The 14,943-nt window shown below is 61.1% G+C and overlaps 2 protein-coding genes across 2 annotated transcripts; both read left to right on the top strand.

The window, feature by feature from the left end:
• Positions 1–490: 490 nt before the first annotated feature.
• Positions 491–5,854, top strand: CHLRE_16g656800v5 (uncharacterized protein). Its single transcript, XM_043070911.1, has 5 exons — positions 491–735; positions 943–1,037; positions 1,332–1,517; positions 1,686–1,750; positions 1,896–5,854. Exons 1-5 carry the CDS (start codon positions 631–633, stop codon positions 4,382–4,384), a joined length of 2,940 nt encoding a protein of 979 aa, XP_042915553.1. The 5' UTR covers positions 491–630; the 3' UTR covers positions 4,385–5,854.
• Positions 5,855–6,880: 1,026 nt separating this feature from the next.
• On the top strand, positions 6,881–13,549 carry CHLRE_16g656750v5 (uncharacterized protein). The gene is made up of 6 exons (XM_043070910.1): positions 6,881–7,360; positions 7,499–7,584; positions 8,062–8,247; positions 8,356–8,707; positions 8,881–8,952; positions 9,138–13,549. Exons 1-6 carry the CDS (start codon positions 7,178–7,180, stop codon positions 11,400–11,402), a joined length of 3,144 nt encoding a protein of 1,047 aa, XP_042915552.1. The 5' UTR covers positions 6,881–7,177; the 3' UTR covers positions 11,403–13,549.
• The last annotated feature ends 1,394 nt before the right edge of the window (positions 13,550–14,943 follow it).

The raw sequence follows: 14,943 nt of genomic DNA, 5'->3' as shown, positions 1-14,943 counted from the left end.
GGCAGATCACGACTTGGCTCACCTGCTCACCACCATGCAAAGTTAGTGATAATGACCACTTACTCCTTGTCATACATCAAAAAGCCTCTGCGTACAGAGCTGGGAAAGCGCAAGTTAGCCGGGGTTCGACCTTGCCGGACTGCCGCTGGCCTCGCGCAAACACAGCAGTATATACATGGCCCGGTGGAGTCATGTATGTGGCTGCATATCGTACTGTTTCAATTCAAAGAGATCTCCGGTGGGTCCGACGAAACTATTACAAGTGCGTGAAGGGCGTGGAGGTTCGCACTCAGACGCGGTCTTGCTACAAGGCACCTTGCATTGCGGCATCATACAAATTGCAGATGGCATTTAGAGCGATAAGGGTTTATGCGCTTCTAAACGAGTTCATGCGCACATGCGTGCATGTGACCAGATTTCACTTTCCCGGGCGCTCTTTGTGACGCGGCTTGGGGTTTATGATGTCTTGTTCTCCCGACAGTTATATGGACTTATACACTGCCATCTGATATGTCACTGTACACATATTGTTAAGTCTACTAAAGGGCAGTTCTTGTCATGGAGGGCTCCCCCTTCAGAGCCGGCTCACGAAGCCACGCAACTCGTAGCTTTGTTCGAGCCATGAGTAAAATGGAGCTACAGCGTAAATGGAGTCTGGGGCTACCGGTCGAGGCTAAGAGCGGTGAAGACCTTCGGAGGCACTGCCTGCTCAAGGCCGCCAAAGCAGCACTTATGGTCAGTGCAGCACAGTTTACCTTGAACCACGTATGGTGATATCATACGGCGCGGCCGAACAGGGGGGGGGTTGACAACTGCGTACTGCAGGCTTATTGTTTTACGCAAGGGCACTGTGAAGAACAGTGACAGCTTCACCATGGAAGCATATGTCGTTGTCTTCTTTCTGTTTACATAAACTTTCTTCTGTTCGGCTTCGGTACGCAGGCTGTCGATTTGAGGCTCGCGCAAGGGGCGCCGTCCAGCGCACCGGTGGACCCCTCAGCGCGCACTCTGGTTATTGACCTTGAGTGCCTGTGTAGGTGAGCATGTGTTGGGCAGGGGGCGTCAATGGGGTATGGACTTCGGGGACTTACGGCTTACTACTAAGACTCAAACGTCCCCACCAAAGGGTTGAAACGCGGGTGATCTCGCGCTTGGTCACATATGCGACTTTGTTGCAGCATGCGGCGCGTTGCGTTGCGCCGGTTTGGCACGTTTCTGTACGATATGATGGTGTCACCGGCACCAACCGCTCACTCTGGGCGAACCCTCATGTACTGGGCACCTGCGCCTCCAGCAAAGTTGCAAACCGCTGTCCGCTCTTGCCTCCGCAGCAACGTTTGCTTTTACGACCGCACGCAAGGCTTCGTACAACGGGTGCTACCACGCCCCCACGTGCGCCTGTTCCTGGAGAGCGTGCGCGCGCATTTCCGCCTGGCGGTGTGGAGCAGCCGCAGCCGCGCATGGATGAGCTGTGCGCTGTGCACGCTGGACCCGGCAGCTGAGTTCCTTGACTTCCGGTGAGCTTTCATTGCCGTCTATCATATACGGCAGCTGCCTGAAAACATGGGTACGGGCAGGAGCACGGAACACGATGTGCGGCGAGAATGCGCTACATGGCGTGTGTGCTTCGTTCTAAATCGTCACTTGCGCCCCCGCCATGCCCGTACCCTATTTCACTCCAACAGGTCGCAGCTGGCCGCGGCCGCTTCGGATGTGGACTACGAGACGGAAGGGCTGCCCACCATTCTAGGTGCGTGTCGCCGATTGGGCTTTGGGATTGGGGCATCGGTCGCCGAACAAAACACCCTGCCGCTGTACGGTTTCCGCGCCTCCGGCTTCGCCGACCCAACCAACGTCCTTCTCCATCCCCTCCCCTTTTGGCCCCCCTGACACAGATGACGGCCAGGGCGTGGACCCCTCCGACGTGGTGGTGGTCACGCTGTGCCGGGCCGCCTTCGGCTCTCTGGCGGACTCGGTCATCGAGGTGCCTCCCTTCGATGTGCAGGCGGCAGGCGCCGCCGCGGGGCAGTCCTACGACACGGTCCTGCTCAGCTTGGCGGCCCTGCTGGTCCGACACATGGGCCTGAATGCCGCCGGTGGCGCCGCAGACGCGGTCGCTGCCAACGGCGGCGCCGATAGCAGCGACGAGCAGGAGCGGCGGCTGCGGCTGGAGGAGAGCGATCCGGGCAGCAGCGGCTCGGGTGCCGCGGCAGCGGCGCCGCCAGCGCCGCAACGGCGGCCTGTGCGTGAGGAGCTGCGGCGCCTGGGGCTGTCGGAGTCGCGCTTCGCCGAGGCCGCGCTGGGGCTGCTAGGCGGCGAGTGCCCAGCGGCCGTGTCATATGTCCTTGAAGACATGGCGCCGCAGCGCAACCCCCAAGCACCGCACCCGCAGGGCCGCCTGCATGCACACGCAGGCAGCAGCGCCATGGCCGCAGCAGCCGGGCCGCTCGGCGCGCCCGAGGTGGTGCTTGAAGAGGAGATTGGGGGCGCGGGTGAAGCTGGGCCGTCGCCACCGCCGCAGCAGCAGCAGCCGTGGCACCAGCATGAGGCGGCCACCGACCTGACGCCGCTGCAGCTCTCTCGGCTGGAGCTTGTGGACTTGCGTGCCGACATGGGGTTGCCAGCCTCTCCCGTCTCCCCTGCCGACCTCCCCTCCCCATCCTCCTTGCCTGCCGCGTCGCCAGCAGCCGCCGCGGCCGCATCCTCAGCTGCCTCTCCCCCGGGGTCCTCAGCCTGCTCTGGCACCTCCTCAGCCTTCTCCGCGAGCGGCATATCAACCCCACGCTGGAGCGCCGCCTCGGCCGCCCCGGGCTCGGCAGGCGGCGCTGCTGATGAGAAAACTCCTGGCACCCTCGTGCCGTCATGCCTATCGCTGCGCTGGCGCTCGGCCCGGCGCCGGGCGCTGGACCAGGGCGACCAGTCCTGCGAGTCCACAAGCAGCTGTAGCACGCCGGCGGCACCTGCTGAGTTGGGCAGCACACCAGGCACCGGAGCGCAGCCCAGGCCCGCGTCACCGCTCAAGGCAGCCTTCCGGCGTCTCACTGCCGTCGTGCGCAAGTCGCTGCGCAGCCGCGCTGCAGAAACCGTCGACGCACTTGCGGGGGCCGCGGCTCCGGAGGCCGGAACCCACAGCCCAAGCAGCTTAGTTCAGGCAGCAACACCTGCACCCTACTGCAGTCATGTGGGCGCACATGCCCCGAGCGCGTTTGCCGCCGCGGCAGCGTGTGACGAGAGCAGCGTCCCGTCGGAGCCGGAGTCATGTGGTGCCGTGGTGCAGTCGACTGTGTCTGTGTCGGCGGGGAGTGGCTTCCGCGTGCCAAGGCCCGGCAACGAGTCCTCCGAGCTCCTCGCCCAACGCTACAGTGACCAGAGCGACAGCAGTCGGAGGTGTTCCACAAGCGCAGCGTGGAGCGTCTGCAGTGCTGCCACCCTCGGCAGTGGCTTGAGCGGCAGCACGGTCGCGTCCAGCGTGAGCGGCTGCGTTAGTGCTGGCCATGACTGCCTCACGTACGATAGCAGTGGCAGCGTAGGCAGCAGTGGTGGCGGCGCAGCGGGCATGCTGCGGCCCTTACTTACGCGTGGCCGCAGCAGCGAGACCCTGTACAAGGTGCTGGGCGTCACGCAGCCGGTAAGGAGCGCGGCAGCGCCCCACTGCGCATTGACGCAGTCAGCGGCGGCGGGCGCGGCGACGTTGACGCACTGCAAAGATGCTGACGCCGATGCACCAGCGATGGCCGCTGCGGCGGCACGCATGCTGAATGCTGCGATGCGGGTTCGCTGCCCCGAGCTCCCGGGCAGCCGTATCGCACTGCTGTGTGGGCAGCCGACTTCCGCCGGGTCCCCCGCAGAGGGCCTGCGAGCCAAGTCCGGCTTTGTGACTCCCGTGCGCGCCACCCTCGCGTTGGGCAACGGTGCATACGCCGCCGCGGACTCTGCAGCCGACGCACCCGGCAAGCGTCTGCCAGTGCAGGACCTACCATGTGCAACCGGAGCTGCGAGCGTGTCGTGTGACGTTCCACTGCCTGCAATTGCGACGGAGCCGGAGGCATGCGTCGACTTGATGGTGCCACTTGAGGGCGCTGGCGCCGACACGCAGGAAGCTGCGCAGGCATGGACGCCAGCGGCATCCGAGGGCGATGAGCGCAGCAGCCGCCCCATGCCGATTTCCGCTGCTGCCCTGTCCTCTGCCTCCTTCACCTCGAGCTCCTCCGCAGCCGCGGCGGCGGTGTTTGGCGAGGGCTGCAGCGGCGGCGGCAGCCGGGTCGGAAGCCTTGAAGCCCTGGAGCGTGCGTCGCTTTCTGAGCCGGGCATGCTGTCTCGAATGGATCCGCCGCTGAGCCTGCACCGCACACTCGATGACAGCTTTGATGAAGAGCTGATGTGATCATGACCGGCCGTGTCTACACGAACAGGCATGCTACCGGCTGTGCATGCTTGAACCAGACCGCATCAGTAGCAGTTGGATGGTTGGCGCAATGCACCTGTGGCATGTGTTGCATGCTGAAAGCTGTGACCCGCCATCCAAATGATTCTGGTTGAGCAGGATTATACAAGACATTTACTGTCCTTTGAATGTCAGGAGGCACTGAGTTAGTCGAACCCGAGTGATACGAAAACGTACGCTAGGATGTACAGTTTGACTGCTGTTGATTGACGACATGGCAGTCCGCCATTGCATAGCCTTCACACACCGGATGGGTATCCCGGAAGAGTATGTTGATTCTCGTGGTGCACTGATGCCTGCATGTTTGTGCATGGTGCGGAGTGAGTGTGCAGGAGTGACACCTGTGCGTTGCTTAACGTCAATAAACATGAAGGCAGGTCCGTCGCTAGGGCCTTAGTGAAAATTGAGGGAAGTTTGGGTTGCCTGCATTACAACATTCAGGAGGAAGCCATAACCCGGGTGCTACATGAGTACAGAGGCTACACTGCGCAACACATCTTCGAATAGTTTCGTTCATACCGCGCAATTTAATATAATACTACCGGCGTCATGTACGTACAGTATTATGATAAGGCTACAGAACTGCGGCTCACGACTGCGTATTGCGCATGGCATGCCCGCCGCGATGCAGCGGGTGTCCGAAGCTTAAGGCATACCGGCATCCCACCCGGTTTCTGTCGGTTTTTCCGGAGGAGTTAGCAACTTACATGCTTTCCATCCATGCAAGCAAAAGCTATCAAGCCGAAACATTTGGCGTTTGCCAAGTAATTTAAAGTGGATGCTGGGAGCGGGCAGATAGTTTTGTCGCTGTAGTTGTCGTTGCGTTGAGCTGTATGAGCGGTGATTAGGGCTCAACCAATAGCGTGTGCGCCGCCGGATGCAAGTCATCCAGGCACGTGGAAATGCAGGGCCACCAGAGGGCGGCGGACACGTGGTATGCTCTACTTGGGGTCCGGCGCTGCAGCCCTGTATGATGTGGTGGGGTTCTGGATGCAAGGCCAGGTGCCTGGCCTCTGATTCCGGTCGAGTGTGGTCTGAAGCAGCAATCGGTTGCCCGACTGGTGGCAGGATGAATGTCATGGGGTCCATGCAAGACTGAGTCAAGCGCAGGGCCGTGCGCGCGACAGGGTGTCACGCAGCACCCGGCATTGCAGCGCTGTCAGACCAGAGCCTTGCCGTGTCTGCTATCTAATCCAGGCTGGCTACGCCTCGACTGGTGCCATGAACAGCCAAACCGGGCAACACCACCTGCGCCTTCGTCCACGGCCATTGTGTGTCAACCGTTGTGGTGAGCGGCGCCGCATCATGCTCTTGTTGCCAGCCGTTGGCCGTGGCCGTGGAGTATGATAAGCGTTTCAGCGAGACACGGTATGGGATGAAGCCATGAAGGGTGCTTAGAAGAGTGCCTCCCGGAACGGCGCTCCGATCCCCCCTACCTGTTTTGCAGCTCTCGTGCATGAAATGAAATGATGCAGGGCCAGCAGTCAGGCATGTCGTCTGGCTCCCCGAAGGAGGAGTCACGGTTATGAGTCACCATGACCGCTGCGCCTTTCCTTGCGCGCGCTGTCGGCGCGTTGCCGTGGACGTTGGGGCGTTGGGCCACAGACTGGGGTGGCAAGAGGAAACGCAGGCCCACCACGTTACCATCTTCTCGATCCAGCATTGCAGAGCTTGCATCTGTCTCGCACACGTGCCACGATGTGCCTTCCCCCCACACAGCGGTTCTGCAGGCGACTGGGCGGTCTCCCCCAAGGTCTCCCCGAGTCCCCGCACGCCTGTCCCCTGCACCTTCCTTGGCTGAGATATGATGTGAGGGTTCCATCCCCAAGGTAGCGGCACGCCTCACTCCCTCGCACACCCTTACTCGCTCAGCCCTGGGCCCGCCCAGCCCAACCTGGCCCAATCTGTCTGGGCCTTTCTACATCATGGCCTGCCAGGCTGCACCTACACAGATGCTCCGGCTGCTGCCAATGGCGCCTTACAGTTACAGATGCAATCTCGTGAGGTTGTTTGGGTTTGGGCAACGACAGCTTTCCCAAGGCTTTTTAGGCGCAAATTGGTTTGCACCATTCTCGCACTGTCGTGAGATTAAGTGTCACCAAGCCATGCAGGGTAAAGGGTAAAGGGTTGGAGGCTAGCCCAGGCAAAGGCCGGTTGGCCGAGCGTACCGGGCTACCGTCTCTACCTTACCAGCCCCGCTCGTGGCTCTGCGATGTCAAGCGCATCAGTCAGCACATTCGCGTGCGTGCTGGGCGCTGATACGCATGGTCGGACGGGTGGCCGGAACACGACAAGCCGGACCAAGCGTGCTTGTAAGGCTTGTAGAGGCAGCTCTTGAGGTTCAGCCTAAAACCTGCAGCTGCATATTTAGGCAGCCGGCTGAAGGTGACCACCCAGCGTAACCGTTCACTCAAGAAAAGTGGTATTGACGGGTTTCATCAAGGCTACGACCCAGCGTCATCGACTGTGGTCTCCATTCGTTACTTGCAACGCTGTGTGATACTTTATCTCAGTGACCAGTTACCACGTATGGTGCAGGCATTGGTTATGAGTAGAAGTTTGGGTCAATAATTAAGTAAGCGATGCAGAACGTGACTGCTTTACATACTGCTTCATAATCAGCGGCGACGATATACAAAACCATCTGCACAGCGAGGCCATAGTCGAGGGCATAAGTCTGCCCAAAGCATTACCAGTTCCACACCCCCAGTTGGGGATTGGGGGCCTTCAAGAATGTGTCACATTTCAACACCAAAACACTCTCGATCCAATGAACTAAGCCAGGGGGAGACCTCGAGCAGCCCCCAGAGAGGCACTTCCATCGGCACTGACCGTCCCGTTGGCGCCGACTGCCTCAATCGAGATGCCCTGCGGCGCCACGTATTGCTGCGCTCCGCAAACATTTCGCAACAGAGGGTAAGCGACACCTTATGGCGCTGGCGCGTGCCACATGGTTCTGTACCGGCAGTCGATTACGATTGCTGATCCTGCCGCAAAATTCCTTTTGTGCTATAAGTCTCAAATGAGGTACCTAATATCTTCCTGCCCCGGCAGACTGACCAGGTGGCCGGTGAGAGCCCGCTGACAACCGCGACTGGCGCCCGGCGGACAATCGTGATAGACCTGGACGTCCTTTGCTGGTAAGCATAAAAACTTCACCCATGCATAAGTTGGCTCACTTCATCATACGGAGCGGGTGAGGGCGACGAGAAGCGAAACTAAAACTTCGACCTCGGTTAGGGCATCACTGATTATTCACTGCCTTAACCCAAGGGAAAGCAAGCTCCTGAATCTTGAGTCAGACTAGCAGCCATAGCTTTAGAAAGCTGCAGAATCATATGCGCTGGACCTGTGTGGGCTTCCTCGCATGCTGGCCTGGGCCTGTCCGTCGCCCATCGTGTTACTGTATGTGGCCTGTGGGTCTACCGCTGACATGGGCCCTCAGCCTACCAGTGCCATACTAAAAGTACTGCTGGCGAAGACACCCGCACGACCCACCCTTTCAAGCCACGTTTCGCCGTGCGGGAGAACTGAAAAGGGACACCTGAACCGGCCCCATGAGCCCACATCCCGCCCAGCAGATCGTTGTGACACAGCGCCATGTTTGTGCACTGCAGTGACGTCAAGGTGTATGGCCATGCAAAGCGCTTCGTGCATCGCGTCTGGCCCCGGCCGCATGCGCGGCTGTTCCTGCAGACTGTGTCGCCACACTTTCGCCTGGCTGTGTGGAGCCGGGCATCCGCCGCGCACATTGATGCGGCGTTGCTGGCGCTGGATCCAAGGAAGGAGTTCCTGCCTCGCAGGTACGGGGCGTTCCGTATTTTACTACCGATCAATCTACTGTACCGATCGACCTCCTGTTTATGGTGCTAACCGCGCGCGCGACATCTTGCATGCCGGTGTGCATGCAGGGCTCCAGCGCCGGGCACAAGCAGCGCTGCCGCCGCTGAGGAGACTCTGCTGCCCGTGGCACAACTCGACCTTGGGGGCGCCATGGGCCGCAACCACCGCCACGCCCGTACCCAGAACCACAGTCACGCCGAGTCGGGCATGGAGGACTTGCTGGTTTGGGATGGGGATGAGGAGGACGCGGACGTGTCCTACGAGGAGGAGGAGGGCTTTTGCACTTTGGACCAGGAGGATGACGAGGACGGCGATGAATCCGAGGGCAAGGGGCGGCAGCTGGCGGCGAGCGCCAGCGAGGGTGGCCACGCCGATGTCGAGGCGGGCAGCAGAAACACGGGAGTGTGGACTATCCTCGACGTGAGAGGGGCTGGGCCACATGTTAGCAAAGGCACATGGCCGTGCGTGTGTGGTTCAGCGCTCACGAACTAACAGTCGCGGCGGGACTGGTTGCACACGGGTGTCTGTGGCTGACCCCATCCCATGCACGGCTGCCCGACATGCGCATGCATGTTCCCTGCCTTGTCCCACAGGATGGCGAGCTGGTGGATCCCACGGATGTGGTGGTGCTGGCGGCCGATCGAGCCACCTTCGGCGCGTTGCAGGTGAGCGCTCGGGCGGGCAGGTGTCAGTTGTCGCCAGCAGCAAGCCAGCAAGCGGCGGCGACCAAGCAGGCCAAGTTGCGACGTACAGTGCACTGCCGTACCTGCTATACCTGCTGGCTTAATGCGACAGCGTGTTTCGCTCAAACTGAGTCTGCGCTACCCCGCCCGCGAATGCAATATCGCAGGGTAGTGTCATTGAAGTGGCGCCGTTCGAATTCAACACGAGCAGTGCCGGCACCAGTGGCGCCACCGGCGGCCCCGATGACGACGTGCTTTTGCGGCTGGCGGCCGTACTCGTGCGCTTCATGGCGACCGCCCAAGCTACCGCGCCGCTGCCGACGCCGCTGCCTTCTCAGCACCAGCCGTGGAAGCCGCACGGTACTGCATCCGCTGCCGGAGCACCGGCGGTCGCGTCCAGGACTTCGGTTGAGTCAGACTTGCAACAGCTGGGGCTGTGGGGCATCCGCTTTGGCGACACTGGCAGTCAGACCACTGCCACCGCTGCTGCAGCGCCGCCTGAAACCGCGGCGGCCGCAGCCTCGGTGGCCGCGGCCGCCGCGCTCGGTGGGACAGCCAGCAGCAGCAGTGACTCAACTACACGGCGTCTAAATGCCATGGTTGTGGTAGCGGCAGAGGCTGAGGCTGAGGGCCTGTGCAACCAGCGGGCGGTGGTGCAGCAGGCAGCCGCAGCAGTGCAGCCACGGTCGCCCGTGCTCACCACGGACGTGGGGCTGGGCATGGGCTGGGGCCACCCGCGCCTGTCGATGCTGGAACTTGTGAACTTGGACAGCAGCAGTGAGGACGAGAGCGAGGGCGAGGGCGACTTGGAGGGGGAGTTCCAGATTCTGGGCTGGCACAGGCTGGAGCGGCGGCACCGGCACGCGGGGATGGCAGGATCGCTGCCCGCCCTGGCGCCCGCTGGCGGCGGCGGCAGCATCACAGGCGGCGCGGGCGCTGCTGCCAGCGCCAGCAGGCCACAGCAGCCTAACGTGGCTGGCGTGCGCGGGCGGGGCCAGCAGCAGCACCGACAGCAGCAGCAACAGCTCTTGCAATTGCAGCAGCCCCGGTCCATGCCAACGCTCACGACATCACGACGCCTCGTGCGTGGCCCAAGGTCTCGAATGCCGGGCCGCAGTGTGTCGCAGCTGCCACCCCTGATTGAGGAGGAGGAGCCCTTGTGCGAGGCATCCGGCGGTGCTGTCTGCGCTGGCGCAGCAGGTGATTCGCCGGCCGCGGCTGCTGAGGGTGGCACACGGTCGCCACCCAGCTCTCCGGCGTCAACGTCCTTCTGCACAACCACCACCGGCACCACAAGCACCAGCATGCCGCCTGACAGCGCTGGCGTCAGCCGCTCTGGATCGCAGGAGCTGCAGTCGGGCTCCGCCATCTGCACTCTGGACATCAGCCAGAGCAATGACGCAGGCGCGAGGCGAGAGAACCCCGCAGCCGGCAGTGCTGCCACCACAGCGGCTGCGTGGAAGCTTGCCCACCGCAGCAAGAGCTTTGGGGCTGACAAGTCGCGCGCGCAGGCACCGTGCTTTTTCTTTGGTCGCCGCCACCGCAACGTTGTGGACGCCACCAGTGCCTCTGCCGCCGGCAACAGCCCGCTGCCGTCTTGCGCGTCCCTCGCCTCGCCACCACTCGTAATGCAGGGTGACGCCTGTGGCAGCGCGGCAAGCAGTGGTGACAGTGGAAGTGACAGCAGTGGCGAGGGTAAGCCCGGCGGCAGACTGGCAGGGCAGCTGCGGCGCCTGGTGTCGGCGCTGCAGCGGTCCGTGAGCAGCAGTGGCGGCGGACCGCGCGCCCGCGTTGAGGCCGCGCCTGGACTCTTGCCATCCAGCCTGCTGCCAGCTCTGTCCAGCTGCAGCTTGGGCGGCAAGGGCGACACCAGCAGCACCAGCACCAACACCAGCGTCGCACAGCCTTTGGACGCAGCCGCTCACGACAGTCCACTTCCACCGCCGCAACTACATTCAGGCTTGAGCGCCACTATAACCTCCGTGCCGGCTGGTGGTTGCGGCGGGACTGCGCTGTGCGCCGATGCTGCACTCACCACATCGCAGAGCCTCGAATCGGTGTCGGACATGACAGCGGCGTCGGCAGTCTGGATGTCGGGAGACTCAGACCAGGCTCAGGACCCCGCCGACGCCCGGTCCTCGCCATGTGGGTTCCTCTGGTCCACCGAGTCAGCAGCAGCTGCGGTTGGGCCCCTGCTGCTGCTGCCACATGCTGGGACATGCGCTAGCAGCGGTAAGCAATCGGCGATCGCAGGGCCTGTGGCACACTTGGGCCAGGCGGTGTGCTCGGAGGAGGCGGCGGAGGAGGAGCAGGCAGAAGGGGTGGAGGGGCAGGAGGTGCTGCAGGAGGAGCAAGGTGCGGCGGAGCTGCTGGGCCAGGAGCCAGCGTCGCCCTTCACCCGCGGCCGCATTACTGCGGCCCTTTTTATTTGATTACCTGCCGCCGCCGCCCTGCTCACTCGCGCCCTCGTACGGTGCCTAGATAGCAGCTGCATGTCGCGGCCGTGGTGGTAACAGCAGCAGCGGGCGCTCATGGCACTCCCGACGCGGACGCCGACCACTCTTGTCCACGAGTGCACGTGCGCCTGCAGGCGTCGCAGCGGGTGAGGAGCCACGTGGCAGTAACGGTACCAGCCCTGCGGTTTCACTGGAGATGGTGGGTGCACGGGTGCGTAGCAATGCTGCTGCCTCCGGTCACATTGGCAGGTCATGCATGGGCTGCAAGGCACAGAGCCAAGAGGGAGCGCGGAAAATGTTGTCCGCACACGAGCAGTCGGCACCTGAAACCCGGGGTGCCGTAGACGGACCCTTGGCCTCGCCCACATGCTTCCAGCGCGCTTCACTCCTTGGATCCAGGTTGTAGTAGTTGTAGCTGCCTTGAATTAAAATTGTCTTGACAGGCTTGTTGCGACTTACGAATGCCTCCGTTGAACGCCTTTCTATTATTAATATGCATCATGTGTGCGTGGGTAGCGAGTCTGGTTATGTGCTGGGGAAGTCCGCAAGCGCGCGATCACACTAGCTCACATGAGCCGTGAGTGAGGCGGCAGGATTGTGACAAAGACCCATGGCCGGGGGTTGGTGGGTGCGTTGTGTGTGTATCTGGGCCGTGAATGTCGTTAAACCACCAAGCCTTCCTTGCAGCAGTCGCTGGCCCGGGGGCGATGCCCAGCTGCTGTTTGTGGGGCAGGCAAGCTGCGTGTTAAGGTTCCCCTGAAGCGGGCAATGGTGTGGAACTGCACCGAGCACTGTTTGGGATGGGCGGGGGATTGTCGCGGTGTTAATGAAATGCGAGGGTGGGCACATAGCGGGGGGACAGGGGTTGGGTGTATGGTATGTGGGCATGACACGGAAAGACCATGCAAGAAGCCGCTTACGGCCAGGCAGGCTGTCCTGGGCAGAGTGCTGGCATAATCGATACGATTGAGCCCGTGTGCACAAGAATGTCATCGGTGTGCGCGAGAGTCCCAAGAACAGCATGCAGGGGGGAGGGGATTGCGGTGGATTACGTGAGGGGGTGTGCAAGAAGCGTGGGGTTCTTTGCTCAAGCCGCTAAGCCAAACATGAGCGGTACATACACGGGCCACTGCTATGGCTGATGAGTGATGACCATGGGTAGCAGCATTGATGCGCGTACGGTTACAAGAACACTATGAGGGAGCTATTAGTGCAAGGCGTGGTGCGGGGGCACCCCTGCGCGGGATTAGTTGCTGGCGGTGTGTGAATGGCATGTTTCGGTACGTTATGGATTTCTAGGTTCGCTTGAAAGGAGGGCACGGGTGAGATGCTGCAGCAGAGGAGCAGCCTTTCCTGTGCGACGCAACGTGCGCGTCGTGTGCGAGCACGATCTTAGTTCAAACGGTACCCCTGCGTGTGCGTGTGGAAGGCCGCCCTGCTCAGAGCGGCTGGCTGTCCGTTATACGTATTTCCGGTTGATCGCACGATTGCGCAAAACAATTACTGAGCGTAAACGAACTAAGTTGGAGGTGGCTCGCCTGGGCAGACACTTGGCTGGCGGTGCCTGTGAAGACTAAACCCCGGAATGGGGATGGAGCTATTTCGGCAGACCTTCGGCCTCGAATGTTGTGGCATGCTGAGGACTCATCCCGTGGATGGAGCGAGGGAAAGCGTGTTCGTCGCATCGGCGGATATGGGGGAGCCGCAGCAATTTGCCGTGGGCTGTGTGCAAGCGTTGTGTATGAGCCGCGTGCTTCTCATGCATTCGAGTGAAGCGTGTGCCAAACCAAATCTTGTGTGGCGTTGCGGAGGAGGTGTGGGCGGAAGAAAGCGTTTACGGAAGCGAGTGAGAGGAGGTGCAGCATCTGCACCGGCTGTACATGTTGTGTTGTGTGTGGTTACAAGGTGGTGAGCACGACGTGCATTCCTGTCCTTGTAGAAACCTAGGCCCGGGCCGGGGGGCCCTTATAACGCCTGCAACACTTATATATGCAGCTAGTTTGGTCCCCGAATGGGGGTGCTTATGCTCCTGTGCTCCCAAATGGAATCTAGTAACGCGGCTAACCTGGCTGGGTCTGCATTCTGCATGACGGCCTGCATTCCGCCTGTAAAATCGATCTCGCTACCCAAACGCAACTGGTCGTAGGCCGTACACCGCATGAGCACATGATTCTCATCTTCGACTTCATTTGCAACACATAGCGGGCAAATCCTCTCCTCCCTAGGTCGTCCATAGGCGCGGTTGGCAGTAAGCGGCCAGCAGCATAGGCGGAACCTCATCAAGGCCTTGTGGTGCGCAACTGGTATAAATGCTCTACTGTGCCCTTGCATGGTCAGTGGTGCCGCTCCTTCCGCACACAGCCCCATCCAATGCTTGTACTTGCTCATCTGCACGCCTGGTTGCTTGTTGTCTGATGGGAAAGTGCTTGGCTCAGACTGCAGCCGCTCGTGCTTCCACGCCTTCATTAGTACATAATACGGTACGGTGGGACAGGTCGGGAACTGGCATGCTAGGAGCAGGAGTACGAGCAGCTGGCAAGTACTGACAACAACTGGTGGGGGTTGAGGAGGCGCAACGGTGCAGCAAGGGAATGTTATCGCAGAGGGTGATGAGAAGGATAGTGAAGCATGGCCCCGCTCCCGGCTGCGCTATAAATGTGGCGCACCGGACCCCCAAGTAGGCCTCCGTAACTCAACAGTTACAGTATGCACCCGCATCTTTGCCAGACCCTTGGCGATAATGCTGGACAACCAGTGCACCCAGCGCGTTACGGGAGGCACTGTTCCTTGAGAACATGGCTTACAGTCTCCGCGTCATACGTGTCAACGGCCTGGTGTGAGCTAGGACAGACAACACACGCGGTGCGCTGCATGCCCGTACGACAGTATTGGTGTGGTGATTTGTGGTCACAACTCCCGGCGGCCAGATAAAACACGCATTGGACCACGTGACTTGTCAACGTCATGTTCGCTTGTGTTGCGTTTTTCAAGCACGTCGATAACTTGTCGTGCGTCAAGCAGGTCTCGAGCCGTACATGGGTCCCAGTGACAAGACCATGCGCTGGTTCCAACAATATGAGTTGTTGGGCTGAGCCCCCCCAGCGAAGCGTTCCAGGGGGGGGGGGGCGAAGCCCCCCAGGAACACCCCTGTCCGTGCGTCGAAGAAAAGCGTGCAGGGCCAGTGGCTGCGTGGTGTCGGCAAGATAGCATACTGGCGCAAACCGCGAGTGTTACGTATTATTATTTGTTAATGTCTATTGCATGTAAATAGGTGGCAGGGAAAATTCGGGCGGAGCGAGAAGTGCCTTCGCGCGTCCATGGACAATTGACTTTCGCGAGGTCGCAAGGAAAGCATCCGGTACCCGCTGATATGCAGTCTCTAAGGCAAACTATGTTGGCGGCAAGCAAAGCGGGGAAGTATATCGAAAGTTTTGAGCGACTTGATTGCCGAGCCATGCCTGCCGACGCGCCAGAATGCCGAGAAGCCCCGAGGTCGCCCCCGCTCCGCGCCTAGCCC

This window comes from Chlamydomonas reinhardtii, chromosome 16 (genome assembly GCF_000002595.2).
Source record: "Chlamydomonas reinhardtii strain CC-503 cw92 mt+ chromosome 16, whole genome shotgun sequence".
Classification (NCBI taxonomy): Eukaryota; Viridiplantae; Chlorophyta; class Chlorophyceae; order Chlamydomonadales; family Chlamydomonadaceae; genus Chlamydomonas; species Chlamydomonas reinhardtii.
Note: the sequence above shows the minus strand (reverse complement) of the source record. Positions and strands in the feature narration are given on the sequence as shown.